Here is a 27040-nt window from a genome sequence, read left to right as displayed (position 1 = left end):
ACTTTATATCGTGAGCTGTGTTGTAACGTGGTTTGTTGATATTGTCCATTCCAAAAGCCAAAGGAAAGCTACCAGTATGCTCAATCATTAAAAACATGGATGTACAGGAGTCAAGTCTTACACCTTTTTGAACAAAATACCCTTCACAGATGCTATTTTTAGACTCAAGTTTTCCCAACATAAAGTTTTTAAAAGAACAATCTGCCTAAAAAGCACGTAAAGAAATTCATTGACAAAGGTTTAGATGTTTTAGGACTTTAATGTCCTTTGCACGGTCAACATAAAACACTGACAATGGATAAACAAGAGGGGAAAAGACTCTTCAGCAAAGATCTTCCCGAACTCATGGCATCACTGGTCAAACACCATAAAGAGAACAGTCACGTGAACAAACAGTAAGGGAGTTTAACAGAGATTTTTAGTTTAACAGCATAACTGAAAAAGAAAGAACAACCAACCAACCAACTAACCGTTCTTCTACCCACTGAAAGGAAAGTAAAAGTGAATCAGGGAGCTTCCAACTCTTGTGAAGCAGCTTAAAAAGGGAGAGGGGAGGGGGAAGGGGAGGCACACAGCTGTTGAGAACGTAACACTCTAATGCACAAGGTCAAGGATCCCAACAAATTCTCAAAGTCTCAACATATATCAACAAGAACCGTATTATTAGAAATATAAATGCACAGAGATATAAATGCATAGAGATATAAACTATTTGGTATTAAAAACAGACCTTGCTATATAAACATATAGTATGCCACTTTTATCTCTTTATGAGAATAACAGTATAAAGAACGATCTCCAGTTTGCCTTTTAGTCTGGAACATCACAACACGGTCGGTGGTGACCTGAATTAATAGCTGCAGAATCCAGAAGACCCCCCTGCTGTCATCTTGCAAAGGATCAAAATTCAGCACCTAGAGGGATCCACCCACCCTCCATGCTGTGTGTTTGTGTGTCTCTAAAAATAATAACCTGCAATTTGCATATAGTTAAACTCATAGGCAGCTTTGAATATGAGATCTAGGCAGAAAAAGTAGCAGCAAGGACAACAGTAGTTAGAATTTGGTAGAAAAGCAAGAGAAGATTTTCTAAAAGCTTCCAGTTCAAGTCAGAATTAAGGTTAAGTTTCAACAGCTTAGCACAGCTGTGGATGTTTTGCTGTTCTCTGAAAAAAGAAGAAAATCTATCATAAGCATGTTCATTCGAGAAAAATACTATGTTTGTTTAGTGTTTTTAGCCATGCCCAAGTGACTTTCAATTTTGTACATTGTTCAAGGGCAGAGTGTATATTGGTTAGGATGTGCTCATAGCTGGTGCATCTCCAAAAAATTCTTCATGAAGGCTGCCAGCTTCTGGACATCTTCGATGGTGACAGCATTATACAGAGAGGCCCGAATGCCTCCCACAGACCTAGAAGAACCACAGATGCAGCCGTTAAGAACAGGAGCATCTGGTTGAGCATCAAGACGACCCTCCTTCCCGTCACCAGCTCCTGCGAGAGTCACGGCACCTGAGGCCGTCGTGTCCAACCTCCCACCTGAAAGCCCCCGCAGGTGGCCAGGAGCGTCACACATCTCAGTCATTAGAAAATTCCTTTCCAACGGCAGTGAAGGACCGTCACGCTCACAGGTAACCTAGGTTAGCTCACCTCTTCGATGAGCCTGCCGTGCAGGGGGCAGGGAGCGGGCAGCTATTCTCATGCGTGAGAACGTACATCTTCCATGGAGCTCACAGAATTAACTACTCTCTCTGATGCTCAGGGGAGCAACGGTGTCTGTTCTTACACTGAACAGGCTTGTGCCAGCTGCACTAGAGACAGGATGGCACCCTTTGTGCTGTCAGAGAAGAGACTTTCAAAGGAAATTTTGACCAAAGCTCCTAGAACGTGTGGCCCCCCCATGCTCTCGGCCGTGGAATCGTGCTAAGGGGTCTGTAAGCAGCAGCAGGAGAACCCCCGTAACAAACGGTCTTTCCCAACTAGTTACAATAACTGCTACTCCAGGATGGGCAGGCTCCTAGATGTGTCTCCTTTAGCGTCTGAAAACTAAACCAAGTCTCTGACAAGCTTCTGGATGGGACATGTACTCACCTATGCCCTTTCAGGGAGATCATATTGAGTTCAAGAGCTTTGTCGAGAAATCTTTTTTCTAAAGCATCATCTCCTTTGGTGTTGCCAATGCGGAATGGAATATTCATCCTGCTTCTATTCTGGGGCTCCACTGGACATCTGAAAAACATGTTTTTTGTTCCAGCTATTTTTCTGCAATGTGTAACTGCCACTAACAAAGCAACAGAAAAACATTTTTTTAAAAAATCCAAATAAACCCATTTATATATTATATTTAAGCATTCAGTAAAATAAGAATCACGTAATTCCAGGAAAGTGAATATTATTTAATAAACAGAGAGGGATAATTGTAGTGCTGTATAGGGAAAACTGATTTAGATCTAAAACTTATACCCCAAATGAACTCTATGTCAGTTATTTGGTTATAGAAATGCAAAAAGAAAAAAAAAGTAAAGCATTAGTTACAAAAAATAAAGTTATGCTAACATATGAAGAAACATCATAACATTGGATTACTTGGACATTTTTTGTATGTTTGAACTATTTCCTTAAGTCAACTTCCCGGAGTAAAACTGGTGGCGTGCGCACACACACACACAGAAACACACAGACACACACAAACACCACACACACACACACACCACACACCACACACACACACCACACACACACACAACACACATTTACATGGTTCTTGACAGGAGGTGGGAATCAAATTCAGAACACATATTTTGAAAAATATGAGAGTACATATTTAGAGATAGAATTAAACAAAATATCTGAACAAAAGCCCATCCAGAACATCATATATTCTGTAATTAATTACAACAGGTAAAGTTAGAAATGACCTATGTCCACCATAGAAATAAAATAAATTATAACATTTCTTTATAACTAAATATTAAGATGCCACATAAAAAGATAAATATAAAGATTAGGTTGCAAAATGGAAGTGGTTTATGAGCTAATAAGTGAAAAATTTTAGATGTTATGTGTACTCTAATTAGAGTATAAATGTGGATATAAAGATTCTAAGGAAGCACAGAGAAGTAGAAAATATTTGTGTTCAGGATGTGAGAATATGGGATAATTCTATGTTCCCTTTAATGTTATTTTAATAATATGTTATATATTTGAATATCATAATGGAGTATACTGAAAGGTACAGGTGATTAGAGTAAGATTGTTCCCATCAACTTGCAATTCTATTGCCACTAGTTAGGGTGAAAGTAGACTATGAAGTAAATGTAATAAACGTGAACTGGATGCCCTAAAGCACAGCTGCTATCTAATCCAGTTTTAATTGTTAGCAACAGAAAATTTGTAAAAACGATTCTCCAGATGCAAACAAGAGATTAAAAAAAGATCTGCACCAGGACATTTATAATTTACTTAGGGAGACCACTCTTGCATATGGAACAGTGAGTTAACATTCTCTTATACAACTCATACTTAATTTCCAAGAGCCTCAGTTTCCTCATCTGAATATTGGGAATGATAATAATATCTCCATTTCATACTAGTTATGACAGTTCAGTGGTATAACATATATGAAGCTTCCAACCCATGGCAGCCACACAGCAATGTGAATGACCCTTTCTCTACAAGGCTGCAGAGAAAAAAAATAAGTTGGTCCGAATAGTGGCTGTAAGATTTAAAAATAATGAGCAGCAGCTTTCAAAGCACTTAAAACACTGTACTGTCCCAAGCTGTGTGACCTTGAACAAGTTACTAAATCTCTCTGTTGTGCCTCTCTGATGGGAGACTAAATGGCCACAAATTCTCTGCAGCCCTCCCAGCAAGAGGTGGGGTCTAGTGCTCCACACCTTTTGAATCTGGGCTGGCCTTGCGGACTTGCTTTGACCAAGAGACTGAAACAGGAGTGATGCTGTGCAACTTCCAAGCTGAGGCCTCAAGGGGCATGCAGCTTCTCTACCTGCCCTCTTAAAACATCACTGCCATGTAAGCAAGCCCAAGCTAACCTGCTGGAAATAACAGGCCCAGCCCACAGCCAGCACCAGCTGCCGGACACGTGAGGGGGGCCATTTAGACTCTAGGTGGATCACCAGATGACTTTGGTTGAATAAGTGATCTCAGATGAGACCAGCAGAAGAAACCACCCCACTGAGCCCAGCCCCACCTGCTGACTGAAAAGAATCCTGAGCAAAAGAAATGGTTGTGGTTTTCAGTCACTGTCTTGAAGTGTTCTACGATGCAAAAGTAGATAACTGATAGAATTTAGAACAGTGTCTGGAACACATTCAATGCTATGTAAATAACTATTGAAGTCAATAAATTTGTCTTTTTATTCTCAGCACCTTACACAGGGCTCACAGACTCTCAAAAATGAATGAGTCAAATTTCATCTAGGATATGTTAGTATTTGACTTCAGTTTCTGATTTGGAAAGTAAGCAAGCCAAAATTATCTTCCATTGACAACCAAAGGAGACAAACAGAAGAAGAGATGACATGGTACTCTGGATTACAAGGAAGATATGTAATAACTCTCTTCATTTTCTCAAGCACATCCTATTTCATTCTTCCCCTTCTACAGGGTGGGATTCATTAAAATTAAACAGCAAAGGAAAGCAGTGAGAGGAAGCCCCCATTAAAAGCTAGGCTCGCCCCTCAGGGCACACACATAATTCCTGTTAAAGTTAATAGGAGTCAAGTGCACATCGATGGACAGAAGAGACACAAGAAGGGAAATCAAATATCTGGTAATAGGCTTTGAGCCTGAATTCTGGGCCCCCCTTTGCACAGGTAGTAGGTATCCTGGTTGACATTTAAATTAAAAATGTAGTGTCTACCCTCTTTGATATTCTGCTGCCTCAGGCTCCCCAAGTGAGAGTCCAATTGTAGAGCTGGAGCAGCAAAAAGGACACGTGATTTAAGGGGAAAAAATATTAAAAAGGGGGTAGAATTAAGAACCTGGATTTACAAAGAATCTGTATTTACAGTCATCCCCCACACATTTACCCATCCTATTGTGAACGTAGATGGGATCATGACAGCAACAATGTCATAACAACTAGAAACTGAAGATTAAATTTGCACGGTGCCCTTGAGTGTCCCTGGTGTGGGGCTGAGGGAAGGAAGAAAAAGATGAAGGGGAATTGGCTGCTCCCAACCTAGCAAGACAGCTGTGGAGGGAATTCAAATTCCACAGGACAAGCGCTGTGGGAGCACAGAGCTGAGCAACTAACTCTGCCCAAGAGAAGGTTGAAGGTTTCAGAGGAAGGGAGGCGGGAGGGGTCAGGACAGAGGGAGACGAAGGAAGGGCATCTGGCAGAGAGCTGTGTCTGCCAAGGCATGGGGGACCCCAGCAAGTTCTCTGCAGCACCTGGGGTGCTGGGTGCCTGGTTGGGGGCAGGCACATACTCTTTATTCACATGCATTTTCATTTAACTGCTCACCTCCCCTTCGGGGCCATGTTTCCATAGCAAAGATCTTCCTGAAAACCCAAGTGCACACAGAGACAACTAGTGAGCGTCCAACTGCTAACACAGAGGAGAGAGGGAGCAAAGCCTGCTACTGACCCTGGTAACAAGGTCCCAAAGGAACACCATGAGCCGGATGACCTTTTCTGGGCAGGCGGCCCAGGGGGTGAATGGAAGTTCCCAGAAAGAGGTTTATTCGGAAGAGGATGCAAGTTCGGGGTCAAGGCTGTTCATAAGTGAATGAGGAGTTCTGCATGGGAAGGTGATGAGATTCCTCAGGAGATGACCTGCCTGCCACATTGGCTTCAACAGGCTGCCTTCTGGAAGATGCCAGGTTGGGTGCTTGCAGTTAAAGGATCTCAAGTCGGGGGAGAGAATTCAGGGGATACTTGGTGTTCCTTCTATGCTTTATTTTGTTTTTGATTTCCTGGATTCCTTCTGGAGGCATCACCATGCTTCCTCTCCTCCCATTTTGTGCCTTCACATCTCCCGAGAAATATACGCAGCCAAAAGCTCATAGAAAATTGTTCTCCCCTCCACAACAGCTGCCATGTGCCCTTACTCACGTCCAGATCCTGATCACTCTTATGGAGCCAGGAAAGGTGACTTATTCTTCTGGGTATCCCCAGAGCCTAGAACAAGGCTAGCACAGAGGAGCGTTCAGGCGCCATTTGCTTGATGGATGGACGGACGGACGGACGGACGGACGGACGGATGGATGGATGGATGGGTGGGTAGACGGATGGATGGGTGGGTGGATGGGTAGATAGACGAATGGATAAATGAGCCAGTGAATTAAACATGTCTTCAGACCTTTCCAGACTTTCTTTCCAATCCCAGCACGAGCTGTGCCCTTCAGGTAGCCCACTCTCTGCTCTCCAAACACACTACTTTCTTCCCTCAGTGCTTTGCAGAGGCCATTCCCTGCCTTCCTAAAAATTCCTAAAAGTACTTCCTCCTTCATCTCTGCCTAATTCTTACTCCTGTCCAAGGCTCAAGCTCATGGAAAAGCCCTCCCTTCGCCTCCAGCCAAAGCAATATCTCCCTGCCCCCAGCTCATGGCTCATTATTTAGCCCTTGGCCATGAACTCCTTGGACCATCTACTGCTGATCATGCATGTTACAACCGCTCCAGTAAGTGCTAGTGGAGTACCCTGGCCTCCTCTTTCACACGTCAGGCTCTAAAGTAGAAGATTCCCAAGGGCTAAGCCACAGAACCACAGAGCAGGCAGAAATGCACAGTGTGTACCCCTTCCCCCAGATGCCATGTGAAAGGGGACCCCAAAGGTCAAGTCGTTCAGCCAAGCCAGACTCCCTGAGGGCTTGTGGCTGGGGTGTCATCACAAGCCAAGAACTCATAGGAGCAGGCAGGCATTTAAGGGCAGAAGGGACAGCAGCAATTAGGCCTGTCCCCAAAGTACAACCCCACCCATGGATGGTTATGGACATGTGTTAGCAAATCTTGGGTAAAACATACAATTCTAAGGCAGGATTGAGGCACCATTTTTTTCTCCTACAAGGCCCACTAAATTCTTAAAAGAGTGAAAATTCCCTTGTTATTGTCAGCCAGATATTTTTTCTTACAACACACTGAACTCCAAAGAGTAAAGGCCGCTAAGAAGGGGGTCCTGGCTCGGCAAATGAGTGTAAGTGTTTACGCATGTATGTGTATAAACACACGTGCATACAGAGCATAAAGTCTGGTGTTCCCACAGCTGTCCCCACCTTGAAGGAGGGGAAAAAGAAAAGCAAATGAAAACATCATCTGTCAAGCTCCTTGTGTGCCAGGCACTGTACTAGGTACTTTATATCTGGCATTTTGGTGACAGGCCTGTTGTAGGGGGTTGAACGGTGGCCTCTGCAAAGGTTTATCCACGTGCTCACCTCCAGAACCTGCGAATGTGACCTAGAAAAAGGGTCTCGGCTGATGCAATTAAGCTAAGATCTCTAGATGAGATCAATCATCCTGGATTATCTGGGTGGACCCTAAATCCAATGTAAGAGACAGAAGACAAGACACACAAGAAAGGAGGAGGCCATGTGAAGGCAGAGGCAGAGACTGGGGTGAGGCAGCCACAAGCCAAGGAATGCCTAAAGCCCCTGGAAGCTGGAAGAGGCAAGGAATGGATTCTTCCCTGGAGTTTCTGGAGGGAGCAAAGCCTTGCTGACAGCTTGCCTTTGAACTCCTGGACTCCAGAACACTGAAAATAAATTGCTCTTGTTTTAAGCCACCAAGCTAGTGGTACTTTGCTCTGGCAGCCCTAGGAGATCAATACAAGGTCCATACGTTCTCTGGCGTTGGTCCAGCGGTCAACACACATTCATGAATCAATAAGTCACAAAAACATTTAACTAGGAGTCAACTCATACCAGAGCCAATTCCATTCACCAACTGCAGGCCTGGGATGGGAGCGTTTGTCCTGTAATAAGCGAAAGAGTAAACTTTCCTAAAAGGGTAAATAACCCAGAGGAGGGGCCAGGAGTGGGTATTTATACCAAGGGTCTCCAGTGAGTCCTGAGGTAAAGCTGAGAGCTTCCAGCAAGTATGTGTTTTGTCCCCAGGGGACATACAGAGCAGGTGAGGTTGGGGAGAGGGGTCTGCCCCGGGGTCTGTGGTGTGAGAAACGTTACCACCCACTGGGAGACAGGTCCCAAAGCCCAGGATTCCTGGGAATGGGATGCAGGAGGGAAGACTTACCTAACTCACGCTCCTGAGGAGTTCAGTGTCTCAGCGAAAGGTGGCTGCATCCATGTTCCAAAAGGACATGGCATATACACATTTTTAAATTCACAAGAGGCAAAATGTGAGATAAAACCCCATCAACTTACACATAGAATCCTTGAGAATTATCAACAATATCATAAATCATCTGCGATTTGATGGAGCTAAGCTTCTCCATGGCTGCTGCACCGCCATTGTTCTTAATCCACTCCAGGACCAAGCCCATGACATAGATGCTAAAATAAAGAGTAAAAAATACACATATCCACGTAGGGAATGGACTTGAGGATACGAGGAGGGGGAAGGGTAAGCTGGGACAAAGTGAGAGAGTGGCATGGACATATATACACTACTAAATGTAAAATAGATAGCTAGTGGGAAGCAGCCGCATAGCACAAGGAGATCAGCTCGGTGCTTTGTGACCACCTAGAGGGGTGGGATAGGGAGGGAGGGAGGGAGGGAGGGAGGGAGACGCAAGAGGGAGGGGATATGGGGGTATATGTATATGTATAGCTGATTCACTCTGTTATAAAGCAGAAACTAACACACCATTGTAAAGCAATTATACTCCAATAAAGATGATAAAATATAAATAAATAATTTAAAAAAAATACATATATCCATTGAGTTCAGCTTTGCACAAGTGGAAAGACATCCAAGCAAACAGTCTGAAGTTGTACTAAAACAGACTTAAAGACACCATTAGACATAGACAAGATGAAAGTGGGCCATGTGTACACCAAGGACAGGAGCGTGTCACGGAGCAAAAACGAAGATCAACCCAGCTCTAGGCCCCTGAGGGCCATTCAGAAAAGAGGGTTAATTAGACTCTTCACTAGAGGTCACATCGGTGCCCACCAGTGCAGCCCAAGCCCGAATGCAAACTCTTCATGACACCTGGAACACAGCTCCCTGTCTCCACCCCTGCTGACATTTTATCCCTGCCACAAGCATCCTCAGACACCTAGCTCCCCACCCCCACCAGTTAACGCTTCACTTTCTGAACGCCCAGAGCCCGCTACCCACACTTCCCCTAGTTTTTACCACTGGCTCTTTATTTTCCATTCCTAGGTGCCCGTGTCTTGGACCCTGCAGTCCTGGAAGGCTGGAAGCACAGTGTTCACCTTTCCTCCCGCAAAGCCCTGGCACACAGCCCACCACCGGGTGGAGGCAGGGTGGCAGAGTGCCTAAGAGCCTGGGCTCCAAGTCCTAGTCCTGACTCTAGAACCAGTGCTGCCCCTAACAGATTACCCAGGATTAGTCACCCCAGGGATCCAAACCTCGACTTTCCCACCTGGAAACAGGGAGGCCTACCGACCGACGGTGGACACCCAGCATTTCAACTGCCCTGCTCTTCCTAACTCCACCCTCCCACCCAGCAGGAGGACCCAGCGGGGTCCCTTGCTCCCCTGGTTTCAGAGCTGAGCAGGGGACTTAACTGGACCAATCAGAGCCCTCCATAGGCTTTTCTGAATTGGGAATGAGAAGAGGCAGAATTGTGTGTTGGTGAAACGGTGAGTTATGAGGTAAGAGCGACAAGGAACATTTGAAGGAGGCTCAGCTGAGACACAGGAGTGCAGATGGGGTAGGATTCGGGTCCCTGGTTCCAGGAGGACCCGCTGCACCTCGGCCCTTCATAGAGCTTGGGTGCATCGTTTACCGAGCCAGAATATTAACCCTGTCACTTAGAGACCTCAGTGCTCTTGGGGGGACTGCAGGAAATGGGTTGGGTGAAGTGCTTAGTGCAGGGCTGGCACATGGCAGGTGTACTTAGTAGTATCTCTACTAGTTGAGTGCTCAAAACTAAGCCCAAAACACAAGATGTTGAAGAGCAGCGGATGGTTTTCCCAGTGATCTTCTGAAAGCCCCTCTGCTTAAAAAGGTGCCGAGGGGACTTCCCTGGCGGTCCAATGGTTAAGACCCCTCACTTCCACTGCAAGGGGCACAGGTTCGATCCCTGGTCAGTGAACGATGATCCCACATGCCACGCGGCACAGCCAAAAAATAAAAAAATAATAAAATAATAAAAAATAAAAAGGTGCTGAGGGCTCTCTGTGCACCTCACTGAAAGCCCACGGGACAGGAGCAGAGGTCTCCCGGGGAAAAGAGACCATCCTCCTCGAACTAGGAGCGTGGCAAAGGTCTGTGCTCAGCTACGGCCTCTGTATGAGTGGGACAAAGGTCCCCCACAAGAATCTGTGCAAACTTAGTTGCTGAGCATCAATGTCCCGCAAAGATCTGGGGTGGGGACCCCCAGACACAGCTGCCTCCTCGTTTACTTACTAACACTATGACAGGGTGGGGAGGGGAAAACACTCGAACACCAGAAGGTTGTCCCAGGGAAGCCCAAGATACTTGACTGGCTCGTTCACTGCCTCCAGGTGCATGGAGAATCCCGGTGTTTCTACCCCAGAAGGTAGCAGAGCCCACACTGGGCTGCCCAGCGGGCACTGGGCAGGGAGCAGCCAGCACCCAGAACCATGCGATAGCCCCTGTGGAAGCTTCCCCAGCCTGGCTCCCCAGACAGCCCTGGGAGGAATGAGAACTGGCAGCTAGGGGCAGCAGCGAGGGAGCTCAAAGCAGAAAATAGCCTCTGAATAATTTACAGCCTCGGCTGGAGCTCTCTGGATAAAGACTGAGAAATCAGAGGTGCAAAGGAGAAAGAAGAAAGTAAGAGAAGGGAAGGACTATTCAGTGGTCCAGGACTCCCCCTTTTATTGATCAAAAAAATCCGAGGCCAGAGCTGCTATTATCCCACTTTACAGATGAGGAAACAGGCTCAGACAGCTTAACTTGGCTAAAGTCATCTAATAAGTGGCTGAGAAAGCCAGGATTCCAACCCCAGATGGTCTGACTCCAAAGCCCCAGCTCTTTTTTTTATTTATTTATTTTGCGGTACGCGGGCCTCTCACTGCTGTGGCCTCTCCCGCCGCGGAGCACAGGCTCCGGACGCGCAGGCTCAGCGGCCATGGCTCACGGGCCCAGCCGCTCCGCGGCATGTGGGATCTTCCCGGACCGGGGCACGAACCCGCGTCCCCTGCATCGGCAGGCGGACTCTCAACCACTGCGCCACCAGGGAAGCCCGCCTCAGCTCTTTTCACAGTAACAAAGGCCTCTGGTTTACTAGGGCCTCCAGGACCCTCACCCACTCTCTCGCCTGCCAGCAGGGCAGCCAGGCTGGCACCAAGCCACACAGACAGCTGCCAAGAGCAGCTGCTACAGGGGCATCACAGCACACGTGCACATGTGTGGACGTGTAGGCATGTGTTCCAGATACGGTGCTGCCCTCTCACCTCTCTGTTCCGTAAGGTGCTCTCGAATTTCCATCTAACCCCAAACTGCTCACTCCCCCACAAACCACAGAAACACACCCTGCCACGTGATCCAAACACACCGAGCCACCTGCGGGTGCCTGCCTGTTCAAGAGCACATTTTGGAAGCCGAGCTTCCCTTCTACCTGCAGCTCTGTTACCCCAGGGTTCCCAAGCTGCTGCTATTTGATTCATCAAATCAAGGCTGCAGCAAAGGCTCAGGCACAGTCCCAGCCAGACCTCAGCACCAACACACTTCTCTCTTGGTGTGTGACTCACCCCTATGCCCCTGGAGTGGAAGGATGTCCGGCCTTGTGAGTCGACTGGAGCTTCCGATGCATTATTAACTCATGCTTCTACCCCCATACAATCCGAAACCTTCAAAACACAGGGGCCCTAAAGTGCTTACGCAGCTTTGAAACTTGGTCCCCACTAACCAGGGTTAACTTTTAACTGATGTACGGCTTCACTTCTAAAATGCCCCCTGCCCCATGCAGTGCAGGTACACTGTCTCAGCCTGCGCGTTAAATGACTACATGAATCACAGCAGATCCATTCTCTGGAATATCACTCAGCAATTCAAAGGCGGGGAAAAAAGGCAGGCATCTGAGCTGACATGGCAGCGTTCACGGTACACTGCTGGATAGAAAAAAGAATTCACAGAACAGCCTATGTGGTAAAGTTCCATCTGCATGATTAAACATACGGCTCTGTTTGCATATGCCCTGCACAGCAGGCAGTTAACAGTGGTTACCCCGCAGGCTCTGCTCCCCTCAGGAACCTTTGCCAAGACCATGTGTTAATTTTTTAAGGCAACACGAAATACTCTGTGGGCACTAGGGATTAGAAAAGCGCACCAGAAAGTTCCCCGGGAAACTCTCCCTGGCTGTTCTGAAGTACTAGGCCCCCTTGGCAGCCCACACTCGTATGCTGATAAGTAAGGTGGTCTGGGTCAGTAGGGTCATTTTGTTTCTTATTAGTTACTTTACCTCACACTACAGCTAGTTAGTCGTGGTAAGTAAAAATGTCTTGTGGGCTTAAAAGGGAAGTTTAGGCATCCGTTTGCTTGTCCATGAACTTGGCTTAGTGCGTTCCACTAAAGGGTTAAACAGAACGCCCACGGGTCCTTTATTCCACCCCAATTCACTGCTCAGGGCTACAGGCAACTACAGGAAGGCTCAGTTCAAACTGCCCAGGGCCTGTGGTCACTTGGCTCTGAGTTTAAAAGAAAAAAAAGAGCTTCTTTTCAAACTTGGGACATTTTCAAGGACTTCCATGTGTCAAAGTTGCAGTGTTCTGGGCGCCTTATCCCCTTACATCCAGGGCCTGGGGAGGGTGTTCTGCACAAAGCTTCCTCTCTCCATTCACTGCTTGTTCTCACTGCATGAGCTACAATTTTCTAATCTTGAAAGCTGAAGTACCCCAAATGAAATCTAAGTTTTTCAAGTCATAGATTTAGGGTAACTACTCAATTATTCAGACTTACTTTTTTCCTTTTCTCTTTTTTTCGGGGTAAAAGAAAGCAAGACACCAAGGGGTGTCTTGGGTCAGAATACTTTTAACCCAATCTCTTTGGTCCTCCACGTTTATATGATTCTGATCAAATACTATTAGCGATCCTGCCCCGAGATGGTCTCAGCGTTCACTCTTCCGATCTGTCTGGAGAGGAAACCTCGCCCCTTTTCCACCCTTGTTTCTGGGTGTCTGGCTGAGCCCACTCTTCGGGCAGGAAGGCTCTGGGTGGGGAGTATCTGCCCTCCCCCAGCCTGTGCCCCACCCCCAGGTGCCCAGGTTGGCCAGCTGACCTGACCAGTCAGGGCCTGGGGTGGAGGCCTGCACAGGGCCTGGTAGGGGAGTGACCCTCTGAGTCACTCACAGGAGGACTTTCTCTCAGTGCCCACCAGGTCTGACTCCAGACCTTTTTATCTCCCACTAGACAGACTGACCTGCTTTGCTTTCTCACTGTTTCTGCTGATTTTTCACTCTAATATTACCCGACTGCATCTTAACACATATCCATTAGAGTTTTTTAAAATGTGCTTCCTGGTCACTCATGGAGAAGGTGCCAGAGGGCATGACAGCTCCCCCTGCTCTGATCAGAACTGCCAGCCACATTTCAGGCCCCGTTTCAGGGCCAGGGCTCTCCCTGCCTTTTCCCACCGTCTCACTCGCGGAGCTGTGGTGGCCTTTGCCCCCCCGGAAAGACTCACCTCCCTGCAAGCCAGACCCTGGCTGCACGTTCTAACAGGTAAGGACAGACGCCTCCCGCCACCTCGCAGCCTGGAGCCGAAGCTCCTTCTCCAGGGGCCCTGCACTCAGGATCCCCAACCGTCCTGCACCGCTCAGCACGGCAGTGCTCCTTTCCCAGCTGGCCGGTGGTCACGGGTTCTTCCACTGCCAGAAACCCCAGAGATAAGACGGGCAGGTGAGACAGGTTCAGTCCTGCCCCCCAATCCCTACCAGGCACTTCGGAAGCACTTTCACCCGGGGTGAAACAGAGTGGGATTGACAGGTGACGAGGAGAGTAAGCACTGGAGCCCTCCGTGTCCTGAGGAAAGCAGGGGACACAAAGTGAGAAGCTGCTCCGGCCCATGCGAGCAGCACAGAAAACCAGCAAAAATTTCCATCAGAATTCTAACTTCGGAAAAAGCTCCTTTCTTCCTCTGGTAAATTATGTGGAAGAAATTTCCCACAGGCAGCGCTTCAGACAGAGACCTCTCACAAAGCCCCAGCCCCACGGAGCCGCAGCCTGTACCAGCCCGAGGCCCTCTTCATACGCTCTTTTACAAGAACTTCTACCATCCCTGGAAAACTCGGGAGACTCAGAGAGCTGGACTCCCAGCAGCCAATCGTTCTCCAGAGATGGGATCTTTCCAACACAAACCCACACTGAGAGTTTTGCTTGTGAAGAGCACAAAGATACAGGCTGTGCATACCTGGGCTCTCAAGCCAGACCGCCTGGGTTCAAACCCCGGCTATGCCATTTCTTGAAGTATGGCTTTGGCTTCTTCACTTGCAAAATGGGAATAATAATAAGAGTACCCACCTCCTAGGGTGCTTGGGAGATTAAGAGGGTCATACACATCACTATTTTACATCAGAGCTGCCCTGGAAAGATAAGATAATCTATAAACTCTGGCTCTTTTATCCCCGCTGCTAAGGCTGGGGATAAAACAGAAACCACAATAATAATACAGCAGCTAACATTTATAAGTCACTGAGAGGCAGGCACTCACCAAGCACATTTTATACATATCTATTAATCATTCAATCCTCACATTCAATCCTCCCAGCAACCAATTACTTCTAGAGACACCTGCTGCACAGATAGGTTAAGCAACTTGCCCAAGGTCACACAGCTTGTTAGTAGTAAAATCTCTCAGGCAATTGCTAAATCCTAGGTGTCACAAAGTCTTTTCACAAACTACCTGAGTCTGGGAGTTAAAAGACTATACGGTGGGGTAGCCTTACTCTCCCCAAAAGTGCTGTAATGCAGCCTCTCACTTGGATAAGGGGAAGCCAGGCTAACAGGACCCCTACAGACTGGGTGAAAAACAGAGAGGTGTTTGTTCCAGCCAGTGTGTTAGATGCCAGGCAGCCAGCTTCAAGCAGACCCAATAAGGAAAGAAAAAGACCAGTAGCCCTGCCTCTGAAAGCCCTTCTCCAAAGCCGCACTGGTTGTTTGAGATGCAAGCATGACACTTCATGTGCAGAAAGCTTTTGAGTTAATGATGAACCACCAAGGCTACCAAGATCAAACAAAAATACCCCAAAAGAAAGGCAAGGAAAGCTGATCAAACAGTGCACAGAGGGGGATGAGGGAGAGGTGAGCTGGGCAGATAATCCTAATAGGATATCTGGGCTATTAGACCACTGATTTGTAGCATCATGCCCTACTTTAAAAAGTCAACTAGTATTGATGGGAAATACTGAGACCTCCTCACTGGTCCGCAAGCCACACCCCAGAGTTACCTGAAGCAGGGAGGTGTGTTATACAGAGAGTTATTTCCGGCCTGTACTTTGTAATCCAGGACCGAGGGGCACTCTCTGAGGGCGAACCCCAGCAGGTCATCTCGGACGATCACCACCGTGACCCCTGCAGAGCCAACGTTCTTCTGGGCACCAGCAAAAATCACACCAAACTGCAAAAGAGAAAGCCTGCTGTTCTAGATGCACTGGGTCATTTTTCATAAATGTAGTCAAACTTCCCAATCTCCTTCCAAAGCACAATTTTTATGAGGAAGTTACTCTATTTTAATCCTGTTTGGAGTGCATTCCCTTCTCTAAAGGAATCTCTATCCGGGACAGCAAATTGATACTCAAGAGTTCAGAGCCTGCAGATTACAAATCTGTCTGATCCTTCTCTCCAAGGAGGGGCCAGCCCAAACCCATCACTGTGGAGGCCTTGCATCTATTCATATTCACTCTAGCATACCTCTTTTCTACGTCCAAGCCCATCTTTAAAATAAGGCTGCTGTCCTTGGTAACCTAAAGAAATCAATTTTTTTATCCATTTATATTTGTATAAAGGGATAATCAGAAGATACTGAGAAATAATGGGACAAGCTGCCTGAGAGAGAAGAAATTTTTGAAAAAAAGAGATGTTTAAAGATACTTTGGGAAATGTTTTTGTGTAAGATGCAGAACCCTCTTCCATGTCTCCCCATGAAACCTGTAGGAAAATTCAGTGGCATCCCAAGTGGGAGGAGTGGGGACAGTGTGGCTCGACAGGGAGTATTTTATAGTTGACATTGTTTAGAATTGCCAGTGCATGGTGAGTGAAAATAAAAAGCAGGCTATAAACAAAATGTGTACATCCATACAACAGAATATTACTCAGCCTTAAAAAGAAATGAAGTTCTGACATGCTACCACATGGGCGAACCCTGAGGACATTATGCTAAGTGAAATAAGCCAGACAGAAAAGGACAAATATTGCATGATTCCACTTACGTGAGGTTATCTAGAATAGTCGAATTCACAGAGACCAATAAAAAAAAAGTAGGATGGGGCTTCCCTGGTGGCGCAGTGGTTGAGAGTCCGCCTGCCGATGCAGGGGATACGGGTTCGTGCCCCGGTCTGGGAGGATCCCACATGCCGCGGAGCGGCTGGGCCCGTGAGCCATGGCCGCTGAGCCTGTGCGTCCAGAGCCTGTGCTCCGCAACGGGAGGGGCCACAACAGTGGGAGGCCCGCGTATCATAAAAAAAAAAAAAAAGTAGGATGGTGGTTGCCAGGGGCTGCGGGGAGGGAGGACTGCGGTTATTGTTTAATGGGGACAGAGTTTCAGTTTGGGAAGAAAAAGTTCTGGAGATGGATGGTGCTGATGGCTGCACAATAGTGTGTGTGTACTTAATGCCACTGAACTGTACGCTTAAAAATGGTTGAACTGGTAAAGTTATGGTAAGTATATTTTACCACAACTTTTTAAAAGGTAGACGACTACTTAGTTTGTTTTAAATTCCTTACAGCTAACATAGCCCCCATGGCACGCACCTGGGGAGCTGCTCAGAAATCTACATGTCATGTCCATGCTCTTGGAGCTGAGCTGGGTACAAAGCAAGGTGGGGCTCCTTCATAGCCCCTCAAGCTTTCCTTGATGACAGCAAGTAACTCCCAAGATGCTGACAAAAGGATTTTCTAAGCACCACTCTCAGAGGCAGATGAATTCCCCAAGGACTCAAGTGTGACCCCCTGGGAGACGACGATTAACACAGGGCTGGGAATGTCAGGACATAAACATTCTGACCACCAACAGTGTCAGCCTTTCCCCATTCTGGTATATATTAAAATGTCCTTAGAGAAACCGAGAGGCTGGTTCCCCCCCACCCCGACCCGCCCCCCACTGGCGTAGGCCTCTTTTACACTCTACCTTGGAAACATCCACTGGCTTGGACAGGAAGTTTGAGGACATGTCGCAGACCAACACTGCTCCCTTGACATCAGGGATAAAGTCAAACTCCACTCCGTGCACGGTCTCATTGGCGCAGTAATACACATAGGAGGCGTCCGGGCTGAGGTTCCAGGTGCTCGGATCTGGAATTTCTATCACAGGAGACAAGTTGGGGACTCCACACGTTTCCTCCCCTCTTTCCTTAGGGAGATAGGAGGCAACCAGGAATGACGCCCCTCCCCTAGCAGGGGAAGACAGATCCCAGAGCATTCACAAGTGAAAGCACCCTATCCATCTTACATTACAATCACCACCAACATCCTAAAGGGATGACCCATCCCACCCCTTTGACTGTTACTGGGGGCAAATAATCTTCAAAAATGGCGTGGTGAGTATCTGGGGTTTTTTCCTTGTTGGCCAGTATCCATCCATCCTATGTCCACTGACAGTTTCCTGTGGGCGTCAGCCTCCGCGACTCTCAGCCCATGTAGTTCCAGTAGGACCAATTCCACCCACAGCCCTGAAGGTACAATGCAACTCAGGGAAGGCCGCGTGACTGATACAGAATAGGACACAGGAGACATGAGACTGTTACTGGGAATGCGTGAGCAAAGGCATTGAAACATGAGAGAATATAAGGTCAGGAGCAGCTACAGCCATCTTCTAAAAAGGAGGGGGCAGCTTTCCTGACTGTGGAGGAGACAGAGAAAGACACCAGAACTGGGAGACACTGTAGGAGGCCCTTGATCAAGCCATACCTAAAGCCAAACCAGCCCCTGGGCTTTGCAGCTAAGTCAGCAGCCCAGGCATACTCTTTCTGCAGCAGCCCGTTAGTAATCTTAACAGGAACAGGCAGACAATCTAAATGGTATCAAACTAACTACTGACAAGGGGACGGAAGAATTGCCCGGGGCAGGGGTGACCTGCTAGCTGAGGAGGGACCACCTGCCAGCCAGCATTTCACTGTCCAGCTCAGCTCCCAGCACTTACTTGTGTAACTCCCAAGTTTGGGGTGGACAATATTCACGGTCCCAAACTTCTTGGCTTCTTCCGCGGCCTTAGCTGACCAGGATCCCGTCACCACATAGTCGGCACACCTTCCTGCTTTCAGGCCAATCAGGTTTAAGGGGACAGCACTGAACTGGCCACACCCACCTCCTTGTACAAAAATCACCTTGTAGCTGTCTGGAATGGCTCTGGGCAGAAGCAGAGGCGACAGTAAACAGGGTCAAAAATTGAGAATGAGTGATGCTCTTCCAGCACTTTACCCTGGGGTGGATGCACTACGAGAACGATGGTCAAGCCCCACCTCTGCCTTCCCCAACCCAATCATTTATCTACTCAGTTCCTTACACAGACATTTACTGGGCCCTGTGGTGGAAGCCTATGGTTACTTTTTGGACAGAGCTAGTAACACCCTGCTGTTCCTTTAGGGAAGCATTGGCTGCCACTCTCGGTCCACCTGGTTCAAGGGTGGCCAATCCCAGCTCCAGGGGATGAGCACGTGACCCAAGCTGGCCAGCGTGGTTTGGTTCTGAGACCTGGATCCAAACTTCTAGAAAAGAGGAGCTGTTTCTATTGAGGGAAAGAAAGAACTTGTAGGAGCTAAACCTGCAACCACTGGTGGCCATCTGGTGAAGACAACATATAAAAAAGCAGAGCCAGGAGATGGAGAAAAAGACCTTCCTGACGTCATGTGAGCTCCTAAATCACTCCAGCACTTTGCTGTTATATGAGATAATACATTCCTTTTTTTTTTTTTTTTTGCGTAAGCCAAGAGTTGGGCTTCTGTCACTTGCAACCAAAAGTCCTAAAAGTATATATGTGCTGGTCCATGCTATGAACCAGGTGGACACTGGAGAAGGATCTTTTCTTTTCTTTTTTTTTTTTTTTTCTGGTACGTGGGCCTCTCATCGTTGTGGCCTCTCCTGCTGTGGAGCACAGGCTCCAGACGTGCAGGCTCAGCGGCCATGGCTCACGGGCCCAACCGCTCCGCGGCATGTGGGATCTTCCCGGGCCGGGGCACGAACCCGTGTCCCCTGCATCGGCAGGCGGACTCTCAACCACTGCGCCACCAGGGAAGCCCAGGAGAAGGATCTTTGATAATCCTTTAGACCTAAGCATGTATCACCTATCCAATATATATCAAGATTAACAGCAAAAATATTTGATTGCAACATGGAAAATTAAAATGGTGATTGGCATGGCTACAGGCAGTAGGGTAAGGCCAGCTCAGGCCAGGGAAACTGGACCCAAGCCTTTGAGCAATGTCAGAGCTTGGGAACAGGTTACACAGAAAGCAGACGGCCAAGGGACAGAGCTCCAGCACAGAGGTGTAAGGAAAGCACCAAAGGGCAGGGCAATATGAGAGGGTCTTGGTCTCACCAACACAAGGCATGGTGTGCATATATCTGGTTTTGAACCATGCCTGCCTATATCCAGGGCTCAGGAGGCTAGCAAAGCACGCAGACAGGTCTTAGGAGACTGTAACCATGAGGTTCTCAGCAGCTGGGAGGATGGCAGCCCAAGGCAGCATTCCTGGTTTATGTTACTCAGATGCCGGGCAGTGAACAGGGCCAAGAACTGGATGGAAGGACACCAGACAGAGGTCTAGGTACAGGGGTACAAAGAAATCGGCCCATAAATTGAACCGGAAGTTCAAGCTGGAAAGGCTCACAGGCGTGTGGGTCAAATGCCACAACTCTTGGGCCAACATTCCAAGTACCCACCCCATGAAGGAAGCAATTGTTCTGTGAACATGACAGGGACCCAGCAAGAAGCCCTGGCATGCTAAGCCAAGCAGATGATTACCGGCTCCAAACACGGACATTAGCACGGGTTTCGAGGGCTCCTCACAAGAAATGTCACCAAGCCCGCCCCAGCTGAAGCATTTTATCAATGCAATTTAAAGGGAAAGTTATTAAATAATTAGTGTAATTCCAATTTTGTTAATGAAATAATGCAAGGATGGACCCTAAAACGTTAACAGTGATTACCCCTGACTGGTGGGGTTATGGATAATTATGGTTGATTTTGTGAGTTTGTTTTTTCCCTAAACTTTCCACCATGAACATGCACTAGTTTTGTGAGCAGAAAAAAAACCAACAACAATGTTTTGTTTTCAAGATGACTGTATTCATATGTCTATGTGTATATATTTATATAATATATAAAACCTCTCCTTTAAGCAGCAATCTATTTAAGAACACAGTTTCCTCTGGGTAAGAAAAGCAGTGCAGATAACTAGGAAAGTTCATTTGAGAAGCAGTTCCCAGAGTTCAGAACCCTTAAAATTGCCCAAAGAGCCCGTTAAAAATGAAGTTGGTACAAAGGCTCTGATTCAACGGGTCTGGATGGGGCCCAGCACTTGAATTTTTTAATACTTCCCCCACGAGTTGATTCTGACAGGTTGTATGAGGCAGTACTTTAAGAGCCAGTGAACCAAGTTATAGTTAATTATGCTGACAAAGATGACCACTTCTTTGTCATTTAAATCCCTTTTAAGCCAGTTTAACTTCCACAGTGCTAAAAAAATCTTTCCCAGATACAATGATTTCAAATCTTTGGAAAAACCACATAAAATAAAAATAAACATACAAACACAGGATGAGGAACAAATACAAAGCATTATGTACTGATCTAGCAAAATTGGGAGAATCTTAACAAGATCATTTGTAAGAATGGAATATTCTGAACACACAGCAGAGTCTAGAAAATAATGCAACAGACACCCACGTATATGGATTAGCAAACAAGAGTAACACAATTTTGTCTTTAAAATTTTAAACTTACAATAATTCCCGCACAAGGTTCTCTGTGTTGTTAATAATCTTAGAGAAATCTGATGACCTGTGGCTCATTTCTGTGGAAAGAAAAACAAGAAAAAAATTCCAGTTCAAAACCAAAGCAACAGAAGTTAACTGTAGCTGTAACTACAAAATTTGCAAATCAAATAACAAAGGGAAATGTCGTTATTTTCCATTCAAATTGTGGGCCACACTTACTTTAAAGGAAAATCCAAATTGATTTTCAAACTGCACACATTTTAACCTTATTGTCACAGCAGAATGATTTTTCAAAAGTGGCAATATTCAGGGCTTCCCTGGTGGCGCAGTGGTTGAGAGTCCGCCTGACGATGCAGGGGATACGGGTTCGTGCCCCGGTCCGGGAGGATCCCACATGCCACGGAGCGGTTGGGCCCGTGAGCCATGGCCGCTGAGCCTGCGCGTCCGGAGCCTGTGCTCCGCAACGGGAGAGGCCACAACAGTGAGAGGCCCGCGTACCGCAAAAAAAAAAAGTGGCAATATTCACTGAATGAGCCATGTACTAATTTATCCTTTGGTCTCTGATCACTCACATCTTTCTCACAAACAGGAATTGTGTGCAAAGGCCGCCCTTCGGACAACAGCACAAAATTCCACACACTGCTCTCACTTCACAGATATTTAGGTGCATGTGGCAGACCCACAGGAACAAAATTTAATAGCAATGAGCACACAGTTAAACCTACAGTCTCTTAATAGTCTGTAGCCTTTGGAAATATCAAAAAAGAAAAAGAAAACTAAATGTAAACAAAAGTAAATTTTAGAACTCAGAGAAACTTCATGAACTTATTAACAGGCAAGGTCTTCCAAAAAAGGCTTGTGTACTTTTCAACATTAATGAGTTCATGTTTAAGAACAGCAAAAACTGTAAAATGAATGTGAAGCAATTTTATAAATGTTTGGGCACTGCTAATGTAAACGTACAGGATCTTTTGATCTCAGATCCTATGCATAGCAAAAACCAACGATGCGACGGTAAGCTGAGACGTATAAACCCCTCACCAGCATTTACGTTGCTTTCAAAATTGCTTCGATCAAACATGCTATGGAAGTTATTAAAATTTAAAAATATATCTACAAAGGCCTACAGGAAGACCCAGTAGAAATTCTAGGCTTGATGATGCATTTTAATTGGTTCCCTTTGAATCCTGGACATTCACAAAATCCAAAAGCAAATCTTACCAAGAACACTAATCCCAACTCCTTTGTAGTCTAATAATTCTTTTTGTATCTCTGACAATACCTAGAAAAAAAATAAAAGAAAATTTAAGATGATTTCAATATGCTGTGCACAACTCTGGACATACAAACTGCAGTGGGGGAAGGACAGGGGAGAAGATCCACCCACCAGGCCTGTGAGGAAGCTTATGTCCCTGCCCACAGCCAATCCCCTTCCTCCCCCTATCCCCACAGAGCCCGGATGATGCAACTTACACTCAAAGTTGAGAGTGAAATTATGCAATGTGACTGATGCTAAGACATAGTTTTTCCAAAGGTATGAATTTACTTAGAGATAAAAACGCACTTGGACTTAAAAAAAGATCAAGTATAGAAGTTTTCTGAAAACAATTATTTAACTGTCAACTTCAGACCTTTGGGAAGAGTCTAATTCCCTAGAAAAATGTCCCTTCCACAATTGCATTTGCACTCTGACAGCAAAGGCACAAAAAGCATAAAGTTCTGGGGGACAACAAAAAAATCAATTAGGTCCAAGTTAAACTGATAACTCAATTTTCCATCTTTTTGGTCTGGTGGGATGGGTGGGGTGGGCAGGAATTAGGAAGCACGTGCTGTGAATTAAGGTTCATCAGGGGTGCTGATGTACTGAACTCTCCCCTCAACAACAGCCCTGAAGGTGATATTCTCACCCCCAATTTGCAGGTGAGGAATTTCAGCTGTGGCTCCAGAGGTACTTAGCTGTATATGCCCCATTCCAGCCCCTTGACCCATCTTGTAAGATCACTGCAATCCCATAACCATGTTCTGCCTTACAAGGACAACTGGACAGGTGGGACCCATCTTATGGCCAATCTTCCAGTGCCAGGAAATGGGCAGGGGGCAAGGCTCATTCCCTACCCCCACCCCCAAACACATAGCTCACTTGCTCTGGAGGTGCCTCTGTTTTTTTGCCAAAGGCAAGTAAAATGTAAATTACTACACACTGAAAGAAAAACACCTATTTCATATATATATATCTACATATATATATATATATATATATATATATATATACACACACACACACACACACTTCAGTAAGAAGAATAGAAAGCCCTTATCAGAGATGCACGCTGCATTGTTTACGCGTGAAATGACACGATATCTGTGATTGGCTTTAAAATTATCCAGGGGCAGAAGGGGAGAAAGAGGGTATGGGGGAGGGAGCGCTGAAACAAGACTGGCAAAATGTCCTTAGTTGTTAAATTTTGGATGGGTCCATGAATTTAGTTATATTATTCCCTCTCTACCTTTGTGTATGAGCGACCTGCCATAAAGTAAAAAGAGAGAAAGAAATGCTCTAAAAATGTACACAAAATAGATGAGATAAACCCTCTGTAGAAGCATCCTGCCATCAAAGGAGGTTCCCTTAAAAGATACAGGCTAAAGACCTCATAAAACATCATCTAGGGCTTCCCTGGTGGCGCAGTGGTTAAGAATCCGCCTGCCAATGCAGGGGACACAGCTTCGAGCCCTGGTCTGGGAAGATGCCACATGCCGTGAAGCAACTAAGCCCGTGCGCCACAACTACTAAGCCTGCGCTCTAGAGCCTGCGAGCCACACCTACAGAGCCTGCATGCCACAACTACTGAAGCCCGCGCACCTGGAGTCTGTGCTCCGCAACGAGAAGCCACCGAAATGAGAAGCCCACACACCACAACGAAGGGCAGCCCCCGCTCACTGAAACTAGAGAAAAGCCTGCGTGCAGCAACGGAGACCCAATGCAGTGAAAAATTAAAATTAAAAAAAAACCATAATCTAAATTGGATTGCAACTTGTCTGAAAAAACACCATTTTAACAATAAAGAATGAGACAGAAAAAAGAGGTTCAAGAATGTCATCGGGGCTTCCCTGGTGGCACAGTGGTTAAGAATCTGCCTGCCAATGCAGGGTACACGGGTTCGAGCCCTGGTCTGGGAAAATCCCACATGCCGCGGAGCAACTAAGCCCGTGCGCCACAACTATTGAGCCTGAGCTCTACAGCCCGTGAGCCACAACTACTGAAGCCCACGTGCCACAACTACTGAAGCGCACGTGCCTAGAGCCCGTGCTCCGCAACAAGAGAAGCCACCGCAATGCGAAGCCCGCGCACCGCAAGGAAGAGTAGCCCCCGCTCGCAGCAACTAGAGAATGCCCGCGTGCAGCAACGAAGACACAACGCAGCCAAAAATAATAAATAAAATTAAAAAAAAAAGAATTTGTCATCGTTTTTGTTGGACACATTAGCAATGGCTGATCAAACAAACTTTTAGCAAATCCTTGTCTTTAGTAAATATAAACATCTGTCTCTGATAGAATCATCCTTGAACTTCTGTTCAGACTGTATTTCTCTCATAGATAGTATTCCTTGAAAAGACATCTATAAAAATTTATAACCAAAATCATTATAAAAAGTTTTAAAAACTTCTACCCAAAAAGCATACCCCTCTAATCCAGTGGAGTTTATTTTTTTTCAAACTGCAGAATGCAACCACTTTTGTGGATCATAACTAATTTTTTAATGAACTAGAATAGACCAGAGCAGAATAGAATACAAAATTGTGCATGTTGTAGTCATTAGGCTAAATATTTCATAAGCCTTTTGTTTTAATTATGTGCAGGTACTTGCTCATTTTGTGAAATATATTTTTCATTGTGGTTACAGTCAGAAAAAGTTTGCAAAGCTTCTCTAATCCTTATACTTCAATTAAATCAAGAAGACACATAAATAGCAACATCTGCCCCCCCACCCCCAGCTTGGAGAGCACACAGGAGGGCATAAATCCTCCCAGGAAAATAAATAATAAATAATTGTACTACTGATAACAACTGCCTTTATAATAAATGCAGAACAAATTACACAGGAAACAAATGCGCAGATGAGTCCAAAACACAGAGAGAGAAAAAACGGTGAGGGTAGAGGAAACATTTGCATAGCTCTGGCAGGGAATCTCATCTAAAACAGACCGCAATAACTAAGAAAAAACGAAGCCCTGTACTCTCAGCTCCTACTAGCGCTGCCCCCAGAAAAGCAAAATGTCCTTTCCCTTCTACAATTGTAAGATTCTCTGTTCTTATCACAATACAGAGAAGTCTCTGTCCCAGGGAGATTCTACTCAGTTCAACAGCAGATAATTGTAAAGCACTTGGCTATGCCCCATGTTGCTACAACATATCATCAGAGTCATCCTGGTTAGAAAAATTAAAATATAACAGCAGCGGCAGGGGTCTGTGCGTCCAAGGCACAGTAGAGACTTGGCCTCCTTCACAGTTTGGGCGGTGGGAGGGGAGAATGGATGTGAAGGGAGTGGGTTTTGGAGGTTAGGGGAGGAGCCGGAACCCGGCTGGGGGCTGGGAAGGCAGGGAATAAGTTCGCTTGCACTTCAAAGGTCTGGTAATGGCCCAGGGGAGAATTCAGTCATTCATTTGCTCCAGAACAAAGTGAACCGAACTGGGCTAGCAGTCCAAGGCCTACCAGAATTTGAATATTAGAATGCCTTTAGGGGTCACGCCAGTTGGAAAAAAAAAAAAATCTACGCGTGAAACAGAGGGGAGAGAAAAGGCTTTAGGGACGGGTCGGGTATCTGAGAGACAAAGAGGGAAAGCCTGGGCTGGACTGAAGGCTTTTAAATTTACATTTCTGAAAAGCAATGTTTCCCAGTGCTGGCTAAAGGCAACACTGCTTCCGAGGGGTCGTGCGCGGGCCTCCAGTTTGCAGTTGCCTCCAGTAACGCAATCCTCATTCACCATTCATTCACAGTGTCCATTCACGCATCCACTCAACACTGCCTGGTTCGCAGCACTGCGGGGCGAGGCGAACGCAGAGTTGGGAGCTTTTTCTTTTCCGCCGCGCCCCCGACCCGGCCGGACTGAAGGCACAGCGCCGGAGTTTGCAGGTGCGAAGCGCAGCGAGCCTGCACTCCCGGGCGGGCCGAGTTCTGCACGCAGCGCACCCGTAGCCGGCGCCAGCGACAGCTGCACAAGCAAGCCTCGCCGAGTTCCTTCCCCAGTGTATCCTTCTAGAGGCCCACCCACGATAGATTCTAAACGGGGAGTGCACGCCACTGCAGAGCGTTCGGGAAACTCCGGGCAGGGAGTGGGGATCCGGGAGCCCCGTGCAGAGATGCACAGCCACCCACGCGCCTGCTCCCGCCCGGACCGCACTGCCGGGGCGCACTAGAGAGGACTTACCGAGCGCGGCAGTTTGGCGGGCCCGGGCCCGAAGTTGACCACCTGCATCAGGGAGTCCATGGTGCAGAAGCGGGAACTGGGAGTCGGCTGGAAAGGACCGATCGCGTGGGCAGCGCAAGTCTGCAGCCGGCGCCGACTCTGTGCTCTCTTCCAGCGCCGAGCCGGCGCCCCCATTGGCCCGCGCTGTCGCTGGCTCTGCGCTGATTGGTTCGCGCAACGGGGCTCGTATCCCCATTGGTCGTGCTCCCCAGTCGAGACTCGAGAGTTGCTCCTCCTCGCGTTTACTGTTTCAACCCCTTTTTTGATCAATGCAAGGCGCGCGGGAGATTGCACCATCCAGGCAGCTCGGCTGCGCGCCCGCCGGAGAACCTTGGGCGGCGAGAGACTACCCCTGC

The 27040-nt window shown here is 46.9% G+C and overlaps 1 protein-coding gene across 2 annotated transcripts; it reads right to left on the bottom strand.

Moving 5' to 3' along the window:
• Nucleotides 1-239: 239 nt before the first annotated feature.
• PSAT1 (phosphoserine aminotransferase 1) lies at nucleotides 240-26791 on the bottom strand. Of its 2 annotated transcripts, XM_081236840.1 has the most exons (9): nucleotides 26646-26790; nucleotides 22440-22500; nucleotides 21226-21295; nucleotides 18424-18629; nucleotides 17413-17585; nucleotides 15515-15684; nucleotides 8339-8467; nucleotides 2090-2227; nucleotides 240-1410 (listed from the first exon to the last, which is right to left on the bottom strand). In XM_081236840.1, exons 1-9 carry the CDS (start codon nucleotides 26703-26705, stop codon nucleotides 1305-1307), a joined length of 1113 nt encoding a protein of 370 aa, XP_081092966.1. In that variant the 5' UTR covers nucleotides 26706-26790; the 3' UTR covers nucleotides 240-1304. The 2 variants fall into 2 exon arrangements, with proteins under 2 accessions (XP_081092966.1, XP_081092967.1); XM_081236841.1 differs by lacking the exon at nucleotides 8339-8467 and having other exon boundaries at nucleotides 26646-26791.
• Between the last annotated feature and the right edge of the window lie 249 nt (nucleotides 26792-27040).

This window comes from Mesoplodon bidens (genome assembly GCF_964165515.1).
Source record: "Mesoplodon bidens genome assembly, chromosome: 6".
In the NCBI taxonomy this organism is placed as follows: Eukaryota; Metazoa; Chordata; class Mammalia; order Artiodactyla; family Ziphiidae; genus Mesoplodon; species Mesoplodon bidens.
The sequence above is the reverse complement of the archived record's forward strand: the minus strand, read 5'-3'. Positions and strand labels throughout refer to the sequence as shown.

Bases quoted from the DNA above. Each gene is read 5' to 3' on its own strand.
- PSAT1 (XM_081236840.1), bottom strand. From the start codon at position 26,705: ATGGACTCCCTGATGCAGGTGGTCAACTTCGGGCCCGGGCCCGCCAAA. The intron at 21,296-22,439 runs GTAAGATTTGCT...TTCTTTCCACAG, and splicing joins AGTTGGGATTAGTGTTCTTG to AAATGAGCCACAGGTCATCA. The intron at 17,586-18,423 runs GTAAGTGCTGGG...CTCCTGTGATAG, and splicing joins CAAACTTGGGAGTTACACAA to AAATTCCAGATCCGAGCACC.